Source organism: Cetorhinus maximus, chromosome 17 (assembly GCF_964194155.1).
Source record: "Cetorhinus maximus chromosome 17, sCetMax3.hap1.1, whole genome shotgun sequence".
NCBI classification, from domain to species: Eukaryota; Metazoa; Chordata; class Chondrichthyes; order Lamniformes; family Cetorhinidae; genus Cetorhinus; species Cetorhinus maximus.
In genome coordinates this window covers 92,976,510-92,997,849 of record NC_135895.1, presented here as the reverse complement: position 1 = coordinate 92,997,849, position 21,340 = coordinate 92,976,510, and the positions used below count along the sequence as shown (strand labels likewise).

At 39.8% G+C, this 21,340-nt stretch overlaps 1 protein-coding gene across 1 annotated transcript in view; it reads left to right on the top strand.

Moving 5' to 3' along the window:
• prrc2c (proline-rich coiled-coil 2C) overlaps window positions 1–21,340 on the top strand; it is an 88,243-nt gene that overhangs the window by 30,054 nt on the left and 36,849 nt on the right. Inside the window, exons 6-16 of the mRNA XM_078561586.1 lie at window positions 4,437–4,681; window positions 5,635–5,696; window positions 6,318–6,451; window positions 6,534–6,624; window positions 12,010–12,202; window positions 12,916–13,002; window positions 13,187–13,889; window positions 15,831–16,003; window positions 16,666–16,963; window positions 17,745–17,955; window positions 18,509–20,734. Coding sequence (XP_078417712.1) covers window positions 4,437–4,681; window positions 5,635–5,696; window positions 6,318–6,451; window positions 6,534–6,624; window positions 12,010–12,202; window positions 12,916–13,002; window positions 13,187–13,889; window positions 15,831–16,003; window positions 16,666–16,963; window positions 17,745–17,955; window positions 18,509–20,734 — 4,423 coding nt within the window. The remainder of the gene's footprint in view (window positions 1–4,436; window positions 4,682–5,634; window positions 5,697–6,317; window positions 6,452–6,533; window positions 6,625–12,009; window positions 12,203–12,915; window positions 13,003–13,186; window positions 13,890–15,830; window positions 16,004–16,665; window positions 16,964–17,744; window positions 17,956–18,508; window positions 20,735–21,340) is intronic.

The window sequence follows — 21,340 nt, the reverse complement described above, 5'->3', positions numbered from 1 at the left end:
GGGTTGGCAATGTGGACCTGAGATGAGATATTTCTGCACTCAGTGTTGCGAATCTTTGAAATTCTCTACCTCAGAGGTTTGAGGATGAGCAGTCAGTGAGTATATTCAAGACTGAGATTGATAGATTTTTGAGCACCAAAGGAATTGAGGGATATGGGGTTAGGGTGGAAAAATGGAGTTGAGAGTCAGCTATGATATTAAATGATAGAGTAGGTTTGGGGGCCATATACTACTCCTGTTTCTTATTTTGTTCTGTCTTGTGTAGTAATAGGATAGTGACAGGCTTCAGTTGGATAGAGACAGACTGGTGATATGGACAGACCCTTGACATACAGTTAATATGAATAAATGGAAATTGATGCACTTTTGAAAAGGCAGTAAAATCTAAATGGTATTATTTTACAGGAGGGTGAAGGCAGTGGAAGAGAAGAGGGACCTGGGTACATATTCAAAGTGACAGGGCAAGTTAATAAAGTGATTAAGAAAGTATATGGGATACTTAGCTTTGTAAATAGGAACATTAAATGCAAAAACAAAGTCATGCTAAACCTTAAATTTCTGGTGAGGTCTCAGCTGGAGTAATGTAAAGAAGTCTGGGCAGCATACTTCAGGAAAGACGGCAAGATCTTGGAAAGGGTAGAGAGGAGGTTTACCAGCATTATACCAGAGAAAAGGGGCTTCAGTTATGTGGAGAAATTAGAGAAGATAGATTGATCTCAACACACAGGTTCATAGGAGGGGTTTTGATGAGAAGTTGGGAGAAACTGCTTCTTCTGGAAAGTAGGCTGGTAATCAGATGGTAGATTTAAGATAGCTGGCAAAAGATCTGAAGTGAGTTTTTTTGAGGGTTGAGATCTGGAAAACACGACCTGAAAGGGTGGTGTTATTCCATAGGAACTTTCAAAAGGCAGTTGGACATGTACTTGAACAATTATAATTTGCTGGGCTATGGGACTAAATTGGACAACTTTTTCAAAGACGCAAGCACAACAGGCTGATCAACTGATACTTAGCTACCCTTAAATGTATCTTTGCTATACGCCTCAACTGCTCCCTGTGGCAGCAAGTTTCACATTCTACTTACTATCCTACTAAAGATGTTTTCTCTGAATTTCCTAATGGATTTATTAGTGACTGTCTTATATCTATAAGCCTTAGCTTTGAGCTGCCCTCACATCCCCATTTTCTACAATTGGAAACATCTCCACATCTACCCTATCAAATTTCTTCATAATTTTAAAGAACCATTAGGTCACTCCTCAACCTTCTCTTTAGAGAAAAGAGCCCTGGCCTATTTAGTTCTTGCCTTGATAAGTGCCACAGAACACATTGCCTATAGCTACATAATACTGACCCTTGAAAGTGGTTCATTAGCTATAAAGTGCATTGGGAGATACCTCATGATTGAATTAAGATGCCATGTAAATTTAAGTATGTTTCTTAATGCATTATACCTTAAATGTGTAGGGTAGCACATTAGAACTGCAGAAAATGTGGCATCCTTTTCAGGAAAAGTTAACTGTAATGATTTGCAGAAATATTGATTGCTAAAGGTTGTGCAGAAAAACTACACAACTACAGTACCTAAAAAGACAACGTGTAAACCTGCTTCAAACTGAGCCAGGGCTTTAGAGATCTTGATGCATTCTGAAGGGAATTAATGTTTGCACTAGGACCATAAGTGATTGTTTGAGGTGCCTTGATGCAAAGCCCACACATTGTGGCCAGATATAGCCAAACACCCCTGGACCATAGTGAATAGCCACCTGATCAAAGACCTGGTCATTGGAAACTTGATGATTAAAACTTCCCTGGTGCAGTTCTTCACTGAAAGCATTACCAGGAATTACAAATCTACTGAGTGGCAAGAGAACAAAAAAAACTTCTCACTTAAATTATGGGCGCATTCTCACTGGAGAAGAGATGGCTGAGAAGTGAGATGATCACAGTCTTTAGAAGTTTAACAGGACTCGCTAATGTAGGCCATAATGAGCTATTTGTCCGGAAGAGTAGAACCAAAGATCATAGCCTGTGCAAATGTGTAAATTTAAAACAAATCTGCAGCAACATTATTTTTAAAAACGAGTTATCAATCTGGCTCCATAGTGAAGTGGTGATACAAGATAGTATTGATTAATTCAAATCAGATACATTATGACGGTCTTTGACCCGGACAAAGTTAACCAGATTAAACAAATTGTAAAACCTTTGGGCCTATCACAGATGTTATTCCAGGGTCCGGGATTGCACAATCCAATACAGATTTTATAAAGCATAATGGAGTGCAAAACCAAGGTACAACCTTTTAACCAAGGTCATGAAAAAGGTGTACAAATTACACAAAATGAAAAAAGGGTTTTGCAGAGATTGAAAGAAAGTGAATTAACCAGTAGTAAAATTCTCTCTCGGTTACAGGAAAGATGGGACTGTAAGAGCTCACGCTAGCTCACTTTAAATCTTAAATTTCGCATGCAGTTGGTTTTGTTACAGGTTAAACCTTATGGCTTTGCCAAGGCGGTATTTAATGGTGAAATGTAACGGGTGGGGGAGGGGGGGCTGGGGGTGTGGGGTGGGAATGAAGGTTACCTGTACTGTGTAACCGGTTAAAATGTTTACAGTGTTAAAATTTGTTGTAAGTGACAAATAAACAGGGGAGATACTAGTTTATACAGACCACGACCCACAGGTGTGCCAAGTTCAAAACCAAGAACCAAAGCCTGTTTGGGTAGATTTTGATGCTACAGCCATTTACACTAAAAAAAAATGTTCTTGTTTCTAACCGAAACAATGTGATTGCGGATGCCCAGCGAGAGTTTGAAGAACAAGATACAGTTTCATTGTTACCTGTATAACATGTAATATGCTATCTGTTAATGTGTATATAAGAACTTGCTGTATCTTGCACATTGTTGTAAAGACAACTTGACTATGGTAAAACTTTCTTTATCTCTAGTAGGGAAGTATGATGACCTTTGACACGAAAGCAGTAACAGGAAAAGTAATTACTTTAAAATGTTTGGGGATTCTAAGTATTCATATCACTTGTAAAGGGATCATTTATAATTTATGGATAATAAATACTAGCCCATGTGATCTGGCTACCCTTGACCTGGAAGCTGTACCAACCAGAAGGAAGTTAAAAGACAGAGGCCATGTGGCAGACAGAAACAGAAGATTGGGAAGAACTGAAGAGAGGAGATGATCAGCAAGTAAAGTTGGAGAGCTGGATTCCTGAGCAGTCAGACAGCACATTTAGGACAGCTGCCGTAGTTTCTTTCATTTCTGAGTGATTGAATGTCCAGAATTAGCCATACTGTGTTACAGTAAAAGCGGTTCTGGTAGATTCAAGCTATCACGACCGACAGGAACTGAGAGTTGATGAAGTTCTGGAAAGAAATGCGCTAGTGTGTAGAAGGTTGCATGGATGGAGTCCCATTTATGTCAAAGCTTATTTCCTGCAGAGAATCGGCAAAGTCCTTGAAGGATAAGGACTAGAGTACTACCTTAGGAAGATCCGAGCTTGAAAAAACATTGTGGCTGGGATTGGTGCCATACGGGTGGAGTGGACTGCCTAGAAAACCCTTGAGAATAGTCTTTGTTGTATCTGCTATTCCATGTGTAATTTGTAGTTCATATCGACCATGATTTGCCTATCAATTTATTTTTAATTTACATTGATTCTGATTCGTGATAAAATAAAAGTTACGAAAAGTGAAATCTTGTTTGGTAATTTCTTCATTTGGGTGTCATTTGGTACATTTGGTTCTTCTGGTTTACAGATCTCCACGGGGATCGTAACAAAATTTCTTTCTGAAAATAACATTTTGGGATGTTGCATATGAGTAACTTTGCGACTTGACATGGTAAATGCAGCATACTGGAAAAATGGATGACCTTGCCAAACCTTTCTATCATTGGGATTTTCCTCATCTCATGTCTGGATCTTTCATATATTAATTGATAAGAGATTGATCGCCACAGTTAATTGCCAATTCCATTATTGCATCATGCAACTACCAAGATGGTAGAAGATGAACTGTATGGACCTTGGTCATTTTCTTCCCTTATTGAGCAACTCTTGCATTCTTAAATGAGAAATGGTTTTGAAGGGGGTTGAATAACAAGTATTTGCATTTAATCTTTTAGATTGAGGCATAAAAATATTGAAAATAACTAAATATTAGTCAGACAAAAAAGCAATTTACTTGCATCAAGTTTCCAAAAGAGTGCAGGTCAATACAGAAGTAAATTTTGTAGCTAAGGCCTGCAGTGTCAGCAAAGTGTAACATTACTACCTTGTTATGTTTCAGTAAATTCACGGCTACAGCAATTACATTTAGAATTGCATATTCAGTAAGGATCAGGTACTGGTTCTGAGTGACCCAACAGGAAAGCATTTAATATATAAATATGTTCATTTTTGTTGAACACTACAGATGTTGCTTGTTGGCGAGATGGTGGCGGGAAAACTCTTCCCATTATGCCTGGTGGATCCCTGGATCAAGATGGGAAGCCTTGTACTTTAGAAGATGGAGGGACTGTCACACCAGAACTGAGTGACAGCCACAAAAGTCTTGATAAGCGGGATGGACGGGAAAAACCATCATTGCCACTCACTAAGATAAATGGACAGCTGATTATTCCACCTGCACCACAATTTAGAGGAATAATGCCACCTTATGTAAGTATTAATCTTTTGCTTCTGGAAAGATGGTGTACAAGAATAAAAGAAAATAGAGTAAACTTGCATTTATATAACACCTTTCACATCCTTAAAATGTTTTAAAGCTCTTTTGATGTGCTTGCAATTCCTGTGCCATGTGGGAACTTCAGGATGTTTCATGTGACCTGGAAAACCACATGCACGGGAAGCACCTCCAGCTGCTCAAACTTGAGCGAAAAGTAATACCAGGAATGAGGGACTTCAATTATGAGTAGGAAGTGCAGAAGCTGGGATTGCTTTGCTTAGAGCAGAGAGGGTCAAGAGGAGATTTGATGGAGGTGTTCAATTTCGTGAAAGGTTTTGAGAGAGTTAATAAGGAGAAACTGGCTCCGGTGACAGAAGAAGCAGTAGCGAGGTGCTGATTTTTTTAAAAACAGCAGATCAGCTGTCTTTTCTGAGACTATTCGAAGCTGATGCAGACCGTGAACATCTTCATAATTTTGCCTTCACTGTTACTTGAAACGAACCCATATCAAGTGTGTATTTAGACGTCTAGGCCAGAAGCTCTGGAATTCCCTCTCTCAACCTCTCCGCCCCTCTCTCTCCTCTTTTAAGATGCTGCTTAAAACCAACTTCTTTGCCAAGCTCTTGGTCCCCACACTAATGTAGTTTCCAGTTCAGTTTTTGTCTGATTGCAATCCTCTGAAGTATCTTGAGACATTTTACCAAGTTCAAGACACTACATAAATGCAACTCGTTCTTGAAATCCATACTTAAAGCTGTGCGCTACTCAGCAAGTACACTTAAAGCAATAAGGTCCCAATTTATAAAGGTAAGCGCAAGTGAATGCCATAGGAATTTAAAATTCAAATGAAACAATTTGAAGAGAAAAGTAATTTTCCTATCTAACCTATTAATTTATATATCAAACCAGTGGATCAGTTATGTGCCTTTTCTCTGACAATTTTCAGATGTCTCACTCATCTAAAGTGCAGTTTCCACATCGGCTACCATATCCAGCACCACCTACCAAGTAAGTATACTATGAGTTCTGAACATTAACACTCAAGTGACGTATACCACAGATTATTTGGATGCCTGCCATAGCTTGCAACGCAAGTTGTTTCATGCTTCCACGGATTGATGCATGTTTTCGTTTGTCTTCAAAAATCGCTTTTAAGTCAATTAATTTAGTGCAGACAACTTTATTGTCTCTCTGTACATATCTGAAATAAAACACTATTGGAATTGAAGTTCTGATGTGTGTTTTTAATTTGTAAAAAGTGCCCTCACAAAAATGGCATCCAGTTGAAATTAAGTTTGAATAAGTGTCTACTTTTAGTGGATGCCACCTTATCTCCAGGTTGTACACAACTGAATACCATATAAGCCTTTATGTTGGGCCCTTGACAAATGCTTAACTTTTTCTTTCTTGCTTATTTTGTATTTGAAACATTTCTACACCTTTTGTTCTCTCTTCCCCCGCCCCCCTCACTTTATGCTTTTGAGTTTTCATTTCTGTGTTCTGTCTTTATGGCTGAGATTGCGATGATACTCCTAAATGCTTTGCCTCCCTAATCAATTTTTTTTTCCCAACTAGTCTGTATTTTCTACTAATGTTTTCTTTCTCCTAATCCTTTCCAATACTGGTTAGGAACCAAAGTGGTTCCTTGAGGCAACAGCATTCTCAATGGTGTCAAGACCTTCAAGACCGACCTTCCATTATTAGCGCAAATGAATTGAAGGAGCTCGATAACCTGGACACAGAAACTGATGACGGCTGGGCAGGTAAAATAGAAAAATGTTAAGAGTCCAATTTTCAACAAAAACTCAAATGGAGGCATTCAATTGAATGTTTCTTGCATTTCAGGAGCACAGTCTGAGGTGGATTATACAGAGAAACTAAATTTTAGTGATGAGGATGAGGGAGCATCCATGCAAAAAGATGATGATGAAAGCTGGTATGGTTTAATTTTTAAGTGATGTGTTGTCTAATCTTCAAAGCTATAAAATCTGTTGGCTCGACATTGACTTGTATTATATTAAGAGTTAGAGCATTTTTTAATAAGTTGTCCCCTGTTCCTGGTATGTCTAATTGTGCAGTCATTGACTTCCAAAGTTCTGGTCCTTGACTAATGTTTAAATTTGAATACTTTTGCAGACATTTTCCTGGTTTTGAAAGTACTAGGTTGGTCACCACTAGCAAAAATTCAGCCCCACTGTAGACGCGTGCAGGCCTACCTGTCAGTTAATTACATTTCAGGCTTTCTTTCAACATTTTACTTGTGTAAATATCTAGATGACTGTTTCAAAACCAGTGTATTTTTTTTGTTGCCTTTGCCTTAACATAGTTCAGTTCCAACAGTTAACACCAATCGAGGTGTATCACTTACTTGAAATTTCACCTCTACTAATAGAACATTGATGGAGGGTGGTAGGTGGTAGTCAGGGTTCCTTGTCCATGTTTGACCTGATTCCACAAGATTTCATGGGATCTAGAGTCAATACTGAGGACTCCCAGGGCCTGACCCTCCTTACTGTATATCGCTCTGTCACTTTGCGCAGGTCTCCTACCCATGGGACAGGGCATACGCTTATAAGACAACACCCGTTTTCAGCCCCAAAAATCATGTTTTTGCATATACTTGGCATATAAGCCGACCCTCCCTTTTCAGCCATGACATGCTATACTCGCATTAGTAGTCGGCCTCAATTTTTTCCCCCCACAATTGGATGTTTTGACATAACTAGGTGGGAGGGATCAAACAGGTGATACAGGCAATATTGCGTAGATGTGTGGGAGTTTCAGACACACCCAACAGTGATCAGACCCCGCATGGTGAGCAACAAAGGCAGTGACCACCCACACCACGGTTGGCAGTTCACTTTTATACTCGACGTATAAGTCGACCCCTGTTTTTGGAGGTTTTTTTTTTGAGGCTTCAAAAGTCAACTTATATGCTAACATCCATGGGTTCCCAGGAATGGTGATAGAGGAGTCTCAAACGCTGTCTGCAAGCTAAGACTTGGGGGTTATTAATATATCAGGCTACTATGTGACTAGTTTGTGGGGCAGCTCTTTCAGTTTTGGAACAGGTCCCCAGATGTTTCTGAGAAGGATGTTCGTAGAAGTTTTTTGTGCTGAGGAAGGTTTGGAGCAGAGCTCCCCGGGGGTCAGTGTTTGGGACCCTTGATTTTCCTGATATATGTTAATGACCTAGACCTTGGTAGGCAAGGCACAATTTCAAAGTTTGCGGAAGACATGAAGCTCGGAAGCATTGTGAACTGTGAGAAGGATAGTGTAGAACTTCAAAGGGACATGGACAACTTGGTGTAATGGGTGGACAGGTGGCAGATGAAGTTCAATGTAAAGAAATGTGAAGCGATTCATTTTGGTAGGAAGAACATGGAGAGACATTGTAAAGTAAAGAGTGCAACTCTTAAGGTGCAGGAGCAGAGGGACCTGGGTGTACATGTGCATAAGTCATTGAAGGTGGCAGGACAGGCTATTAGACCAGGTTCCGGAAAGTGGGATTAAAAATGAGCGGCTAGCTTTTTTCTCTTTTTATGGCCAGTGCGGACACGATGGCTGAATCGCCTTTCTGTGCCGTAACTTTTCTATGGCTCTATGGAGAGAGCAGTTAATAAAACATACAGTACACTGGGCTTTATTAATAGGGGCATGGAGTTCAAGAACAAGGAGGTTATGTTGAATTTGTATAAGTCACAAGTTTGGCCTCAGCTAGAGGGCACTGTACTTTAGAAAGGATGTGAAGACATTAGGGTGGGCTCCAGGGATGAGGAACTTCAGCTATGAAGATAGATTGGCGTCTTCAGGACTGTTTTCCTTAGCGAAAAGAAAGCTGAGAGGAGATTTGATAGAGGTATTCAAAATCATGAGGTGTCTGGACAGGGTAGATAGGAAGAAATTGTTCCCATTCGTGAAAGGATTGAGAGGGTACAGATTTAAAGTAATTAGTAAAAGGAGCAAAAGTTATAGGAGAAACTTTTCTATGCAGCTAATGGTTAGGGTTTGGAATGCTCTGCCTGAGGCAGTTCCAATTGAAGCTTTCAAAAGAGAGTTAAACTGTTAACCCTGCACATTCTCCCTTTTCAGCTGCGGGTAGTAGGCAGGGGAATGGTACTAGGTGAGTTGCTCATTCAGAGAGCTGGTCCAGACATAACAGGACAAATGGCCTCCTTCTGCACTGTAACAATTCTGTGATTCTGTGGGATATTTGCAGGGTCAACTGAACCAAGCGTACCCTTGTTTAGGTCAATGCCAGGTCATCTATCCAGTTTTTTGATTTTTCAGTTGCGTTTGATACAGCTGACTGGCGTGCAAGGCCATTTCAGAGGGCCATGAAGCAGTTAACATTATTGTCGGCTGGAGTCACATGTAGCCAGATCAGTTTAAATAAAGCAAGTTCTTTTCTCTGAAGGACATTAGTGAACCAGGTGGATTTTTACGACAATCCAGTAGTTTCATGATCGTTAATGGGTCTAGCTTTTTATTCCAGATTTATTCATTGATTGAATTTAAATTCCCCCAGCTACCATGATGGGATTTGAACTTGTGTCTCCAGAGCATTATATCACGATCCTCATGGAGGCCAGTAACTTTTTTTTAAAAGATGAATTTTCCAATGACTTACAGAAATTACTAAAGGACAAGATTTCACACTTAAGACTTCTATTGTAACAAACAAACTAAAATCAACCTGTTCCAGGTGTGAAATTTTTCACTTCGATTTCAATAGGTTTCTATTTGAGTTTCTTTCCCCTTGGCAACCAGATCACATGGGCCTCTCTTGAAGCAGAGGTGTTAAGTATGACCTCACCATCCCCCTTTCCAGAACCTTCTGTTTCACCTTAAAGGAGACATTTTAAAACATAACGTCTTGTGAAATCCAGCATTCATAACAGTTGGGGCCTCTGGATTACTATTCCAGTAACATTACCGCCAAGCTATCATTCCTCATTCCCTATTCAGCCCATCAATTTCCTTCTTAACCTGTTTAAACTTTTCCTCAATCTCCTGGGATTTTTGTTCTGTTCTGGTTCTACTTTGAAGTTGTGAGGGTATCTTATCTTTAATATTTAAACCCATAAATTATTGTTGGCAGTATTAGCAGATAACTTAGGGCATTCTTCTATCTTCAATTTTAACAAGGATGTTAACAGATATATTGAGCATTTATTGCTGATACTGCCAACAATAATTTCAGGGTTTTAATACTTTATGCATTTAAACACCACCTTTTCTAAACTGTAAAGCTTAACCTTCTCCATTCAATTTTCCCTTTTTGCTTGAAGTCCATCTTCCTGCTTTTTTGTGTATCCTTTCTAAAGTGAGAATGCATTTTGTGATGTGATTCTATCTTGTATTTTTGTGGTGTGTAATTTATTTAGTGAGCTCATGTGAAACCTTGTCTAAAGGTTTCTGAAAGTCTAAATCTGAAAGGCTACATCATAAAGAATAGCACTTTTTTTCTGTAACATCCTCTATAGTTGAGATTTGTTGGTCAGGATTATCTCCTAAACCCGTGCAAACTGTTTCTTAATCCATTTGCTGTATAAGTACATTCAATTTTAACTGTTATTGATCTTCAAGAGGATTTGGGCAGGCTAAGTGATTGGGCTAAAAGATGGCAGATGGAATATAATGTGAGTGTGAAGTTATTCACTTTGGTAGAAAAAACAAAGGTCGAATATTTCTTAAATGGTGAGAGGTTGGGAAGTGCGGGTGTTCAGGGGACCTTGGTGTCCTTGTTCATGAGTCACTAAAAGTTAGTATGGCAGGTGCAGCAAACAATTAGGAAGGCAAATGGTACGTTGATCTTCATCTCAAGGGGATTTGAGTACAGAAATAAAGATGTCTTGCTGCAGTTGTATAGGGCTTTAGGGAGATCTCACCTGGAGTACTGTGTACAGTTTTGGTCCCCTTAGCTAAGAAGCGGTATACTTGCCACAGAGGAAGTGCAACGGAGGTTCACCAGATTAATCCCTGGGACGGTGGGATTGTTTTATGAAGAGAGATTGGGGCTAGTGAATCTGTATTCCCTAGAATTTCGAAGAATGAGGGGTGACCTCATTGAATCTTACAGAATTCTTACAGGGCATGACAGGGTGGATTTAGATAAACTGATGAGCCTAAAACCAGGGGATATAATCTCAGGATAAGAGGTGGGCCGTTTAAGACTGAGATGAGGAACTTCTTCACTGATGGTGGCAAATCTTTGGAACTCTCTACCCCAGAAGGCTGTGGAAGCTCAATCATTGAACACGTTCAAAACAGAAATCGATAGATTTCTGGAGACCAATGACATCAAGGAATATGGAGATAGCGTGGGAAAATGGTGTTAAGGTAGATGAATAGCCATGGTCTGATTAAACAGGCTTGACAGGCTGAATGGCTTACTCCTGTTCCTATGCTTCTATGTCTGTGAGCTCATAGTTGCCTAGGCTGGTTTTGCTGCCTTTAAAAAACACAACTGCTACTTTTGTCTTTTCTAGCCCTGTGGAACCAATGCTGATTGCCTGATAATCAGTAATCTCATCCCAGCACACCAGACAGTATCTTGTATTACCATGAAGATTTGTTTGTCTCACATCCTATGCGCTCTCAAGTTATGCTGCCATTGACTTCAAAACCATTCATAATACTGGTTACACAACAGAAATTGGATAACGGGTTAATACTCTGAAGAAAAATTTGCTATAAAATAATTTCATATACCTCGACTATTTTATCTTTAATTTCTTAGCTTAAATGCTTATAAAAACATGCTACCCTTCATAGTTCTCTACCGTCTTACTTCCCATATATATGTATGTATTACTTGCTTTTTAAACCTCACTTTTACATTGGCATCACTACTTATCCTTAGCATCATTGTCTTGCATGTTACCCATCATCCCTAGTTCAAGTGAAATGTTAATTTGTCTCATATCAATCTTGTATTTTATTATCTCCAACTGTTGATCTGTAGTTTGACATCATCTCCGCACCCCCCCCCCCCACACCTATTATTTTTTCCAACCAGTTAATCTGCGTTGGACCTCATTTATCCCACTGGAATTGGCTAATTTTCAGTTCAGCATTTTATTTTGGAATTATTTTTCCTTTATTTTCAATGAGGAATGATAGAGCTTCATAGGGGTGCACTCCTTTACATTCAAAATTTGTCTTGGTTTAAAATCAATATGCTGTTACCAATATTTGGAATTGAACAGAAGTACAATTGGAGGGGAATGTATGGATATGAAATAGCCACATGACTTTAGTTTGTTGGGATGTCTTGTTTTGGAGAGTGCTGAAATTCACTGTTTCAATTTCTTTTGAGTGGTGACAGGGGTGAGCAAATCGGTAAAGCTGAACGCCTTGGATCAAAAACTTCAGAGAGTTCTGATGGCCAAAAAGAAATCAATGAGTGTCCCAGCAATAAAGGTTCATCAGATGAGAGTGCAGCATTGCAGGCAGCTCCGCAGTCACCAAACAAGAGCTCTTCCGCCAGAGGCCTACAGACTGATCGTCAGGTAGGCTCTCAGTTTTGATCTCATTGACAGTGACACTTTTTTGGTATGTTAACAATAGAACCCTCTTTAGAAAGTAAAACTTGATTTATATAGTGCCTTTCACAACTTCATGAAATCCCTTACAGCTAAGTACACTTCATTGGACATGACATTGCTGAAGTAGCCAAGCGCTGATGGTCAATGATAGAACGTGCCCCCACTTATAAAATTAGTCCAACAATTTTGACTTTGTTGCTTTAGTTATTTTGTCAATCTCCATTATCACTTCATATCACTCTTCAGCGTGATGAATGGAACTTCTACTGTAAAATCTAAGGAGAGTGCTATTATGAATCTAAAGGAAATTTATTTTCCTCTTTGAATGTGGCCTCCCCAAAGGTCCTCTGAATTTGGACTGTAACTTATACTCTAACCACAAGGCAGGGCTAAGGACATTTTAGTGAATGAGAATATATCCCGAATTTTCCCTTTAAATAAATTGGAGGGTTTATGGAAAAAATGTAACTGGCATGCATAATCCCACGTGTAATTGTTTAATATCTAATGCAAATACCCCAATCTTAGTCCTAAAAATCATTGCAATTCTGGTAAAACATCTGATCTAGTGCTTCCTTTCAGCTATGTATAAATACTTGGGAGTTGACCAGGTTTAATTGCAATTGTTTTGGTGTGTAAAATTTAGAATAAAAGGCTGATATCTGTTTACACTTTAGGATTTGGGACGGACATCAGTGCAACCTGTGGCACGTGAATTGCGTGGACTAGGAAGTGTTTCTGTTAATCAGAAACCAGCTTCCCAGGTAATTTAAACATCAAAAAAATCAGTTCAGGAAAGAGTAATGAGGTGTTTATTAAAATCAAGTTAATGCTATGTCATGCCTTTATTTAGTATAGCAAGATCTTTTGGTAATTAGGTCAATTTTAGATACTTGGTTAATAACTTAATTGACCAATTCTTCATTTTCCTTTTCAATAAAATCACAGCACCCACCTCCAAATCGTCAGATTGCACCTGGAAAATATGCTACTACCAAACCTTTATTACCAAGTGAAGGTGATGAAGCTTGGAGACAAAGAAGGAAACCATCAATGTCTGATGTTTCAGCAGCTGTTGAAAGAGCTAGAAAACGGCGTGAGGAAGAAGAGCGACGCATGGAGGAGCAACGTTTGGCAGCCTGCGCAGAAAAGCTGAAGAAACTTGATGAAAAGTATGGAACTCAGTCAAAAGAGAGAAAGGAAAAAGCAAAAGAGAAGGAAAAGGCAAAGGGAAACGAGAGAGAAAACATCAAGGAAATAGAGAAGGAAAATGCAAAGGGAAATGAGAATGAAAAAGCAAAGGAGAAAGAAAATGAGAATGAAAAAGAAAAGAAAGAAACTGAGAAAGAACAGGAGAAGGAACAAGAACAGGAAAATGTGAAGGAACAGCCAGAGGAAATGGAAAAAGAACAGGAGAAGGAGAAAGAAGAGGAGAAACAACAAGAACAAGAAGAGGAGAAGGAGAAAGAACAAGAAAAGGAAACTGGGGAAGAGCTAGAACAGGAGCAAAAACAAGAACTGGAAAAGGAGAAGGAAAATGAAAACGAAAATGAGCAGGAGGTGGAAAAGAGCGAGGAAGAACCACCGAGCGAGTCTGATGATTTCAAAGACCAAAAAGCAGAAGATAAGAACAGTATTAAATCTGATGCAGGTATTTCATTTATAAAAAAAAAAATCATTTTGTGGATTATTCTCTGCAGAGGGTTTGGATTCTAACTTCAGGTTTTATTTCAGCCATGTTTCAACTTTAGTAGTTCACTGCCAGCTATGATCAGGAATATGATATATAGGAGTAGTACAAAGCTTAGCTGTACTCCAAATTTAAAAGTAGGGAATAAGTTTTAAAACAATTTCAATTTAACAACAAAGCATAAATCACTCTTGTAGTTTGAGAACTATTTTACTTTTATATGTAATGCATACAGATTTTTTTCCCCAGAACTCATTTAAATGTTTTCAGAATTCTGTGTAGATTATGTATTTGATCCAGTAAGATAATTATGTATTTGATCCAGTAAGAAATTTTATTTCCTGTATTTACAGACACAAACGTTGGTATATTTAGTATCCCGATAGTTAGACATATGCTGCTGGGGTTGTGCATTGAAGAGATCAAGACAATTTATTGACTTTCTGAGGAAAGTAAGCAGTTCATTATCAGGGGAATTTGAGGTTCTTTTGAGATGTGTTGGGTTTAATCGTTATCCATTTCCAAAAATGTAGCTGGAATTGTTATTTTTCTTATATCCCTTTCCCTTCCATCTCTTTTACTTGGAGGTTTGCGGAGTTCTTTGTTTAGGTATGGACAGGATGAAAGTGTGTTGTGTAGTGGGGCCATATATTTAATTTAATTGGGATATATCTTGCATGTGAGACCTAATGTTTCTGCAATTGAAAGGAAACTTTGTGGTCTGCTGCTAGACCAACACCAGTGCCCCTGGCACCTGGCTACCAAGAGTAGCATCTCCAGTTTGCTTTTTGTCCTGCAGGGAGGTCCTACATCCTTTCTCTTCATTGTAAATCTGGTCAGAGATGCCCTTGTCCACTTTGTAATGGTGAATGCTAATGAGCTGATGTTTAGTATCACTGCACCTCTTGGTTATGATGGGCTGAATGCTTTGGCAGCTTTCCTTAGCTGCTTCTTGAGAACCTGTCAAGCATGGATCTGTAGAGGTTTTACAGCATAGCCCGGTATTTGAGTCAGAATGCTCGTTACCACTGTGATTTTCTGACCTGGCATGTTTGCTGTATATTTTTTGTGCTGATCCTGCTACATGTTGAAGCTGTGATGCTTTATTTTATTTTCCTGTTCGTTTCCTGTGTTTTTGTTCCCAGTTGACTTCTGGACTTGTGTTCTCCATTTGCGTAGCAGTGAACGGCCAAGATTGTTGCATTCCTCCAATTCAGGCCTCTTGCACATCCCAGATTTTAATCACTTCAGCATTGGTGCTCCACCATGCTTTCAGCTGCCTAGGCCCTAAGCTCTGGAATTCCCTTCCTAAACACCCCTGCCTCCCTACCTCTCTTCCTTTAAGACACTTGTTAAAATGTACCTATTTAATCAAACTTTGAGACACCTGTTCTAATATCCTTCTATGTGACTTAGTGTCAAGTTTTGTTCCATGATATTCCTGTGAAGCACCTTGGACATTTCATAATATTAAAGTCATTACATATGTTACACTATACAACAGTTCTATACTTAGCTGCAGTATTTTAACAATTACTTTACAGGCTGTCCATAGTTGTTTACCTGAGCAGGTGTATTCTATAGAGGAGTTTCATGCTTTGCATTTTGTATAAAGTGTGTCTCCTTTTGTCTATACAAGAATAGTATGCACTTAAAATGAAGACAGCAAAACGAGTGCTTGTTCTTAAAAAAGGATTGGTTTTGGCCTCTTGAGTAGAACAGAGTACGGTGTTCTAATCACCATCTGCTAGTTGGAATTTACTTCATTCTATTTGCAGTTTCAAAGTTAATCCGTACTTAGTATCTATTCATCATATAAAGATAGTTAGCTTTGTTATATCCAGGCATGGTATTATTACTATGCAGAAAATGAGCAACAACCTTGAATTTCTATATTGACAGATGATGCTTCTCAGCCTGTCATTCAACTGGACAGTACTTTCAACGAGAAGGAGGTTACTCAAACACCAAATGACATTGATGGTGATTTGGGGTCCCAAACACGGCCTGCTGTTCCCACAGGTTACTCAAAGCAGTTTCAGAAGTCATTGCCACCTCGATTCCAGCGACAACAGGTAGGAAATAGGCCAGCACCTTGGGCTAAGAGGTTGCTGAATTGGTTCAAAGGTGGACCCATGCAGCAGACAACATTGATGTAATTTTTTTAAAAAGTCTTAACACAGTTAATCAGCACCTGTTAAATCAAGGGACTTGCGAGTGCCATGTATTAGCATAATGGCCTTTTGATTTAGAACCAGAGTTTGAATCTAGCACAAACCAAAACTGTTGGTTGTAAGGCTCTTGAAGCTTCCTTGCAAGTAAGTCTCAATTTGTCTTTGAATTCTGGGGTCTGAACTCAATTCCAAGTTATTGATTATTGATTTAGTAACTATTTTATGCTAGAGTCTATGACATAAAGTTATGCTGGTTCATCATGAAATAGACAATTTGATTTGCCCAATAAGGGTGCCTAATCTGTGAAGCGGAAAACTCGCACTAATGCTGTAGGAGATCCATTTTTGAGTTTGGGCTGGGTAAATGATGCATTACTCTGGCTGTGCTGCACCTGAACTTGGAGGTTTTTGATTCAAACACCAAAAAAAAATGGAGAATATTGTACACCTCTTAATTTTAATATATTTATAAATAGTGCTGTCTGCTGCAACTAAAACACTTCTAATGCATTGTAACCATCTATACATTGAAATCTTTTGTTAATTAAGTTTGTTCTTTTTAGGAACAGATGATGAAGCAACACCAATGGCAGCAGCAGCCCCCAGGCGTTCATCAGCAACAAACGCAACCCCAAACTCCAGCCCAGCCTCAAACCCAAGCCCAGGCCCAGCCTCAGCCTTCTGGAACACCGGTGCCTCCACCACAGCACAGGCCCTTATACCAGACTCCCCTAGCCCCACCTCATCACCAGCACTTGGCTTCCATGGGATTCGATCCACGTTGGATTATGATGCAGTCCTACATGGATCCACGTATGATGTCTGGAAGACCACCAATGGACATGACACAGATGCACCCTGGTTGGTAAATTAGAAGTAGCTTTTTTTGATGAGATACTTTTATCTTGAACTTTACTGTGGCCATAGTTTACTCTTTTAGTGCACCTGCTGCTGCAGCGAACCATGCTGGAAAAATGAGCGTGTGGACTTGAAGCAAACAAGATTAAGCTTCGCTTAATGCACAACGTCCGTGATTTAAGTGTTGAGCCGGTAATTTAACACTAACTGTATAGAACCAGTAAGTGGTTACAGCACAGAAGGAAATCATTCAGCCCATCGTGTCTGTGCCGGCTCAGCAAGAGTAACTCAACTAGTCCCGCTCCCGTATCTTTTTGTTGTGGCCCTGCATTTTTTTTTCAGATAATTAAAGTCATTAGCAGAAAAATGTTATATAAGAGTTAACCAATCAGTCACAAACTCACCATTTTCAAGAGAACTGAGTTTTCTAGTGCTGAAGATGCCCATTAAGGTATGTTGTGCATCAGTACTTCAGTATCAAAGTTTTACGGTTTTGAAGACGAATGCAGGTATCTCACATTCAACGTGAAGCATCTGCAGGCTACAGAATGTTAATTTAAGACTTTCAGAATAAGGCTTGATTGATGTTTAATAAGATTAAATTAATGTTTTTCATGTCATAAGTATTGTTTTTTAAAATCTGTTTTTACTTCCATTTTGCTCAAAAAATCTTTATTCTAACCTTTAGGGGGATCCTAAAGGTTTATCAGTACCCTTTTCACACATCAAGCTACTGCTGCGGAAATCTGTTTGAAAATCATTTCTTCTGTCTTGTGCCTAATAGGTATGATGCCAACAAAACTAATGAGAAGAGATCAGATGGATAATTCTGGTTCAGGGTCTGAATCATTTGACCATCTGTCACGACCAGCCAGGGATCATACTATTCAGTCCACAGAGCCTCGAATGGTGTGGAACTCAGAACCTTATCCTCATACAGAACCACAGCAAGCTACTACCCCTCCAGTAATAGTGGAAGAATCCAAAGATTCAAGGTGGGTTTTGTGGCATGACTCCTGTAAAGATCAGATTTGAAGAGTTATTTTGTTTCAAAAACTCCTGATCCTTACAAGTCTGGGTTCATTCTCTGGCCTGTGCTAAATTTTATTCATCTTAGCCAGACTCACAATAAAGTTGTTATTATTTGATCTAGTGCTTTCTCAGGATAGGAAATGTGGAGAGAGGAAGATAAAAATCTGTCTGGCTATTGGCTCCTAATTGTTGTTCTGCTGGATATTTTGTGTCGATACCGGATGAATACAAGATGGGGTTCAGTTGTGATTCGCTGTCATATTCAGATAGCTTGCCAGTGCTCTGTAGGCTCACTTGCTGAGCAAGGGCCATGCAGACCAGTCAGGGTGTAGCAGGAAGCCTGCATTATTGAAATCATGAGTTGGTTATGTGCTGAGAAATTGAGGCAATGCTTCAGTGACAGATGTAATTGCTGACCTTGTGGTGAAGGGTTACGGTGAACATATGTGTTCCACTGTTCTGACATATGTTGGCACTCCTAAACACTGATGTTTAATTGTTTTGTTATATCTATAGGTCTGAGGTGACTATTGAACAAGAGAGAAAGACATCTGGTTACTCAACAGAAAAGAGACAATTATCACCACATTTGAATCTATTGAACCAGGAACTTTTCAGGGACAAGACAGATGAAGAAAAGGGAAAGTTTACAAGCAAATCACTGGAAGATATTCAGCCTGTTCACACAGACAAAGTGGCTGACACTGCGAACTTGGAATCTGTGGATTCGACTATGACACGCAGCTCACAGGAGGAACCTGTATTACAGGCAGAAACTCGAACAGTCTTAAAGAGAAGTCTATCCCATGGGTCAAACCATTCGCTGAAGTTGGAGGATCAGAAGGGTGATTCTCTCCCAGTTGTGATTAAAATGCAAAATCGGTCTATTGAAACAAAAGATCAGCAAGACAAACCAGAAGAAAAATCAAAAAAAGAAAATAAACCATTTGAGGGAATGAAGAATGAAAAGCAATTTAGAAGAGAGTCCAGGTATGATACACGTTGGGGTCCTAGACCAGGATCTAGTAGGAGAGATGAAGGCTACATGAGGCCAGTGCGACGTTCTGGCCCAATCAAAAAGCCTGTGCTAAGAGATATGAAAGAAGAACGTGAACAAAGAAAGGAAAAAGAGGAACGTCATTCCATTCCAATCAAAGGTAATAAAGTTGCAAAAACTGAAAAGAAAGAACCATCTCAGTCAATTAAAATCATCCACAAACCCGAATCTGAAAAGTCTCTTCCTGACAGTTCTGCGCCAATAGTTAAAAAGGCAGGCCAGGATGTAAAGCCATTAATAGATAAAAGTGAGACACACCCACCAGTCACGGGAGTTAGCAAAACTATGAGCAATCAAGCTACTTCAGTCCCAGCACCAAAAGATGAGAAGCAAGAGAAACCGCATGTTAAGAATCAGATCTCAGATAGGCAGCGTATTGATAACAGGTTTCCTGTCAGGCGGGATCCTGGTTTAACCCCACGTAACTATCGGAAAGAAGTTAGGGAGCAACGTGACTGGTTTCCTGACCAGGGATATAGGGGAAGAGGCCGTGGAGAATTTTATTCTCGAGGGCGCAGCTTTAGAGGCTCCTATAATGGCCGCGGACGTGGAGGACGAGGCCGCAGCAGAGAGTACCCTCGTTACCGGGAGCCAAGGCAGAGGCCAGAGCATGTGACAAGTGTACCTTCATTTAGGCAAAGGGAAGAAAGCGAAACTCGAAGTGAAAGCTCTGATTTTGAAGAGATTCCTAAACGCCGCAGACAACATGGCTCTGAAACAGATTCTGACACTGAAGCTCATGAAAGTGCAAGTGATACAATTTCTGACAAAGAAAATCCAGCTAAAGGGAAACGCCTGAAGAAAGAAGGTCGCCCAGAGACTAAACCCATTCAAAAGTCCTTTAGATCTGAAAGTAACTTTAAAGTTGATAACAGGTCATCTGAAAAGCCACCCTTAAAAGAGGATGACAAGCCGAAACCTGGATTTCTTCCCAGAGGTGAACCCTCAAGACGTGGAAGGGGAGGAATGTTTAGAGGAGGTGGTAGGGGTGCTGGAGGCCGTGGTGGTTCAAGATCTGCACCACTGAGGAAGCCAGGGCCTTCTAATTCAGTGTGGCCTCCAAGGTTAGAGACTTCCAGAAGAGATGATGGGGACACGAAAAAGCTGGACCATTTTGAAACGCTTCCTTTTGATAGGAGACATGTTAAATCAGAGCGTAAATTTGACCATAGCAGGGAACAACTTCGTAAGCAAAGACCCACACGGCCACCAAGACAAGACAAACCACCAAGATTCAGGCGTTTGAGAGAAAGAGAAGCTGCAGCTAAAGTGAATGAAACTGTTGCAACTGTAGTGACAAATGCAACCCCCAGTAGTAGTGTGCAGGAGCACTCACATTCCCTAGATGTGGCTGGGAGCAAGTCTCCAGATTTATCCAATCAGAACTCTTCAGATCAGGCCAACGAAGAATGGGAGACTGCTTCTGAAAGCAGTGACTTCAACGAGAGGCGTGAAAGAGATGAAAAGAAAATGGTGGATGTCAACTTGCAGGCTTCAACAAAGTCTGGAGAAAGTGGTCTCCTTCCGAAGAGGGATGCTGCAAAGAGAAGTTTCTCTAGCCAGCGTCCGGGTGCAGATCGACAGAATCGTAGAAGCAACAGTGGAACAAGCAAGCTGAACAGAAATTATTCTGGGAGTAAGAACGAAAGACGCAGTGGACTGTCATCAAAGCCTGGTAGAAGGGGGTAGGTGAAAAGGCATTTTTCCCTATTGGTAGTTCTAAGGGTATTTCTTTAACTGGATAGACTGTGCCATACTTGGCATTTCCATTTCAATTTTTGAACAATCTGTTCAAACCATTTGATTAGCAAGGCAGAGTTTTGGGTGGTTTCTGACAGCTTGAAGTACTTAAACCACAATTCATATTTAATTTGAAATCTGACTAGCGATGTTTTTCAAAGTACTTAACGAGCAAACAATCATAATCTGCCTAAATTAACTACTTGTTTACCAAAAATATGGACTATGCTTTAACCAGTGAAAATTGGTAACGAGCTGTTTCTTTTCCTTTTAAGATTGCCAAAGTTAGCAACAATTATTTTGTAGCAATATCGATGCAGAGAGACTGTCCATCTTTCTCCCTCATACTCACTGAGCTGCTCATTTTTTCCTTGCACTTTACGTTTTCATCACTGTCAGGAATTGCAGCATGTTCCTCAAGCAAAATTAAATATGCAGATTATTTGGGGTGGGGGGGGGAAATTGGATGATGTGGTTTTAAATGCACAAAAGTGATTTCTTTAAGCAGTATTGGCTCTATATGAGACAAATATGCATGTTCACCATCCAAT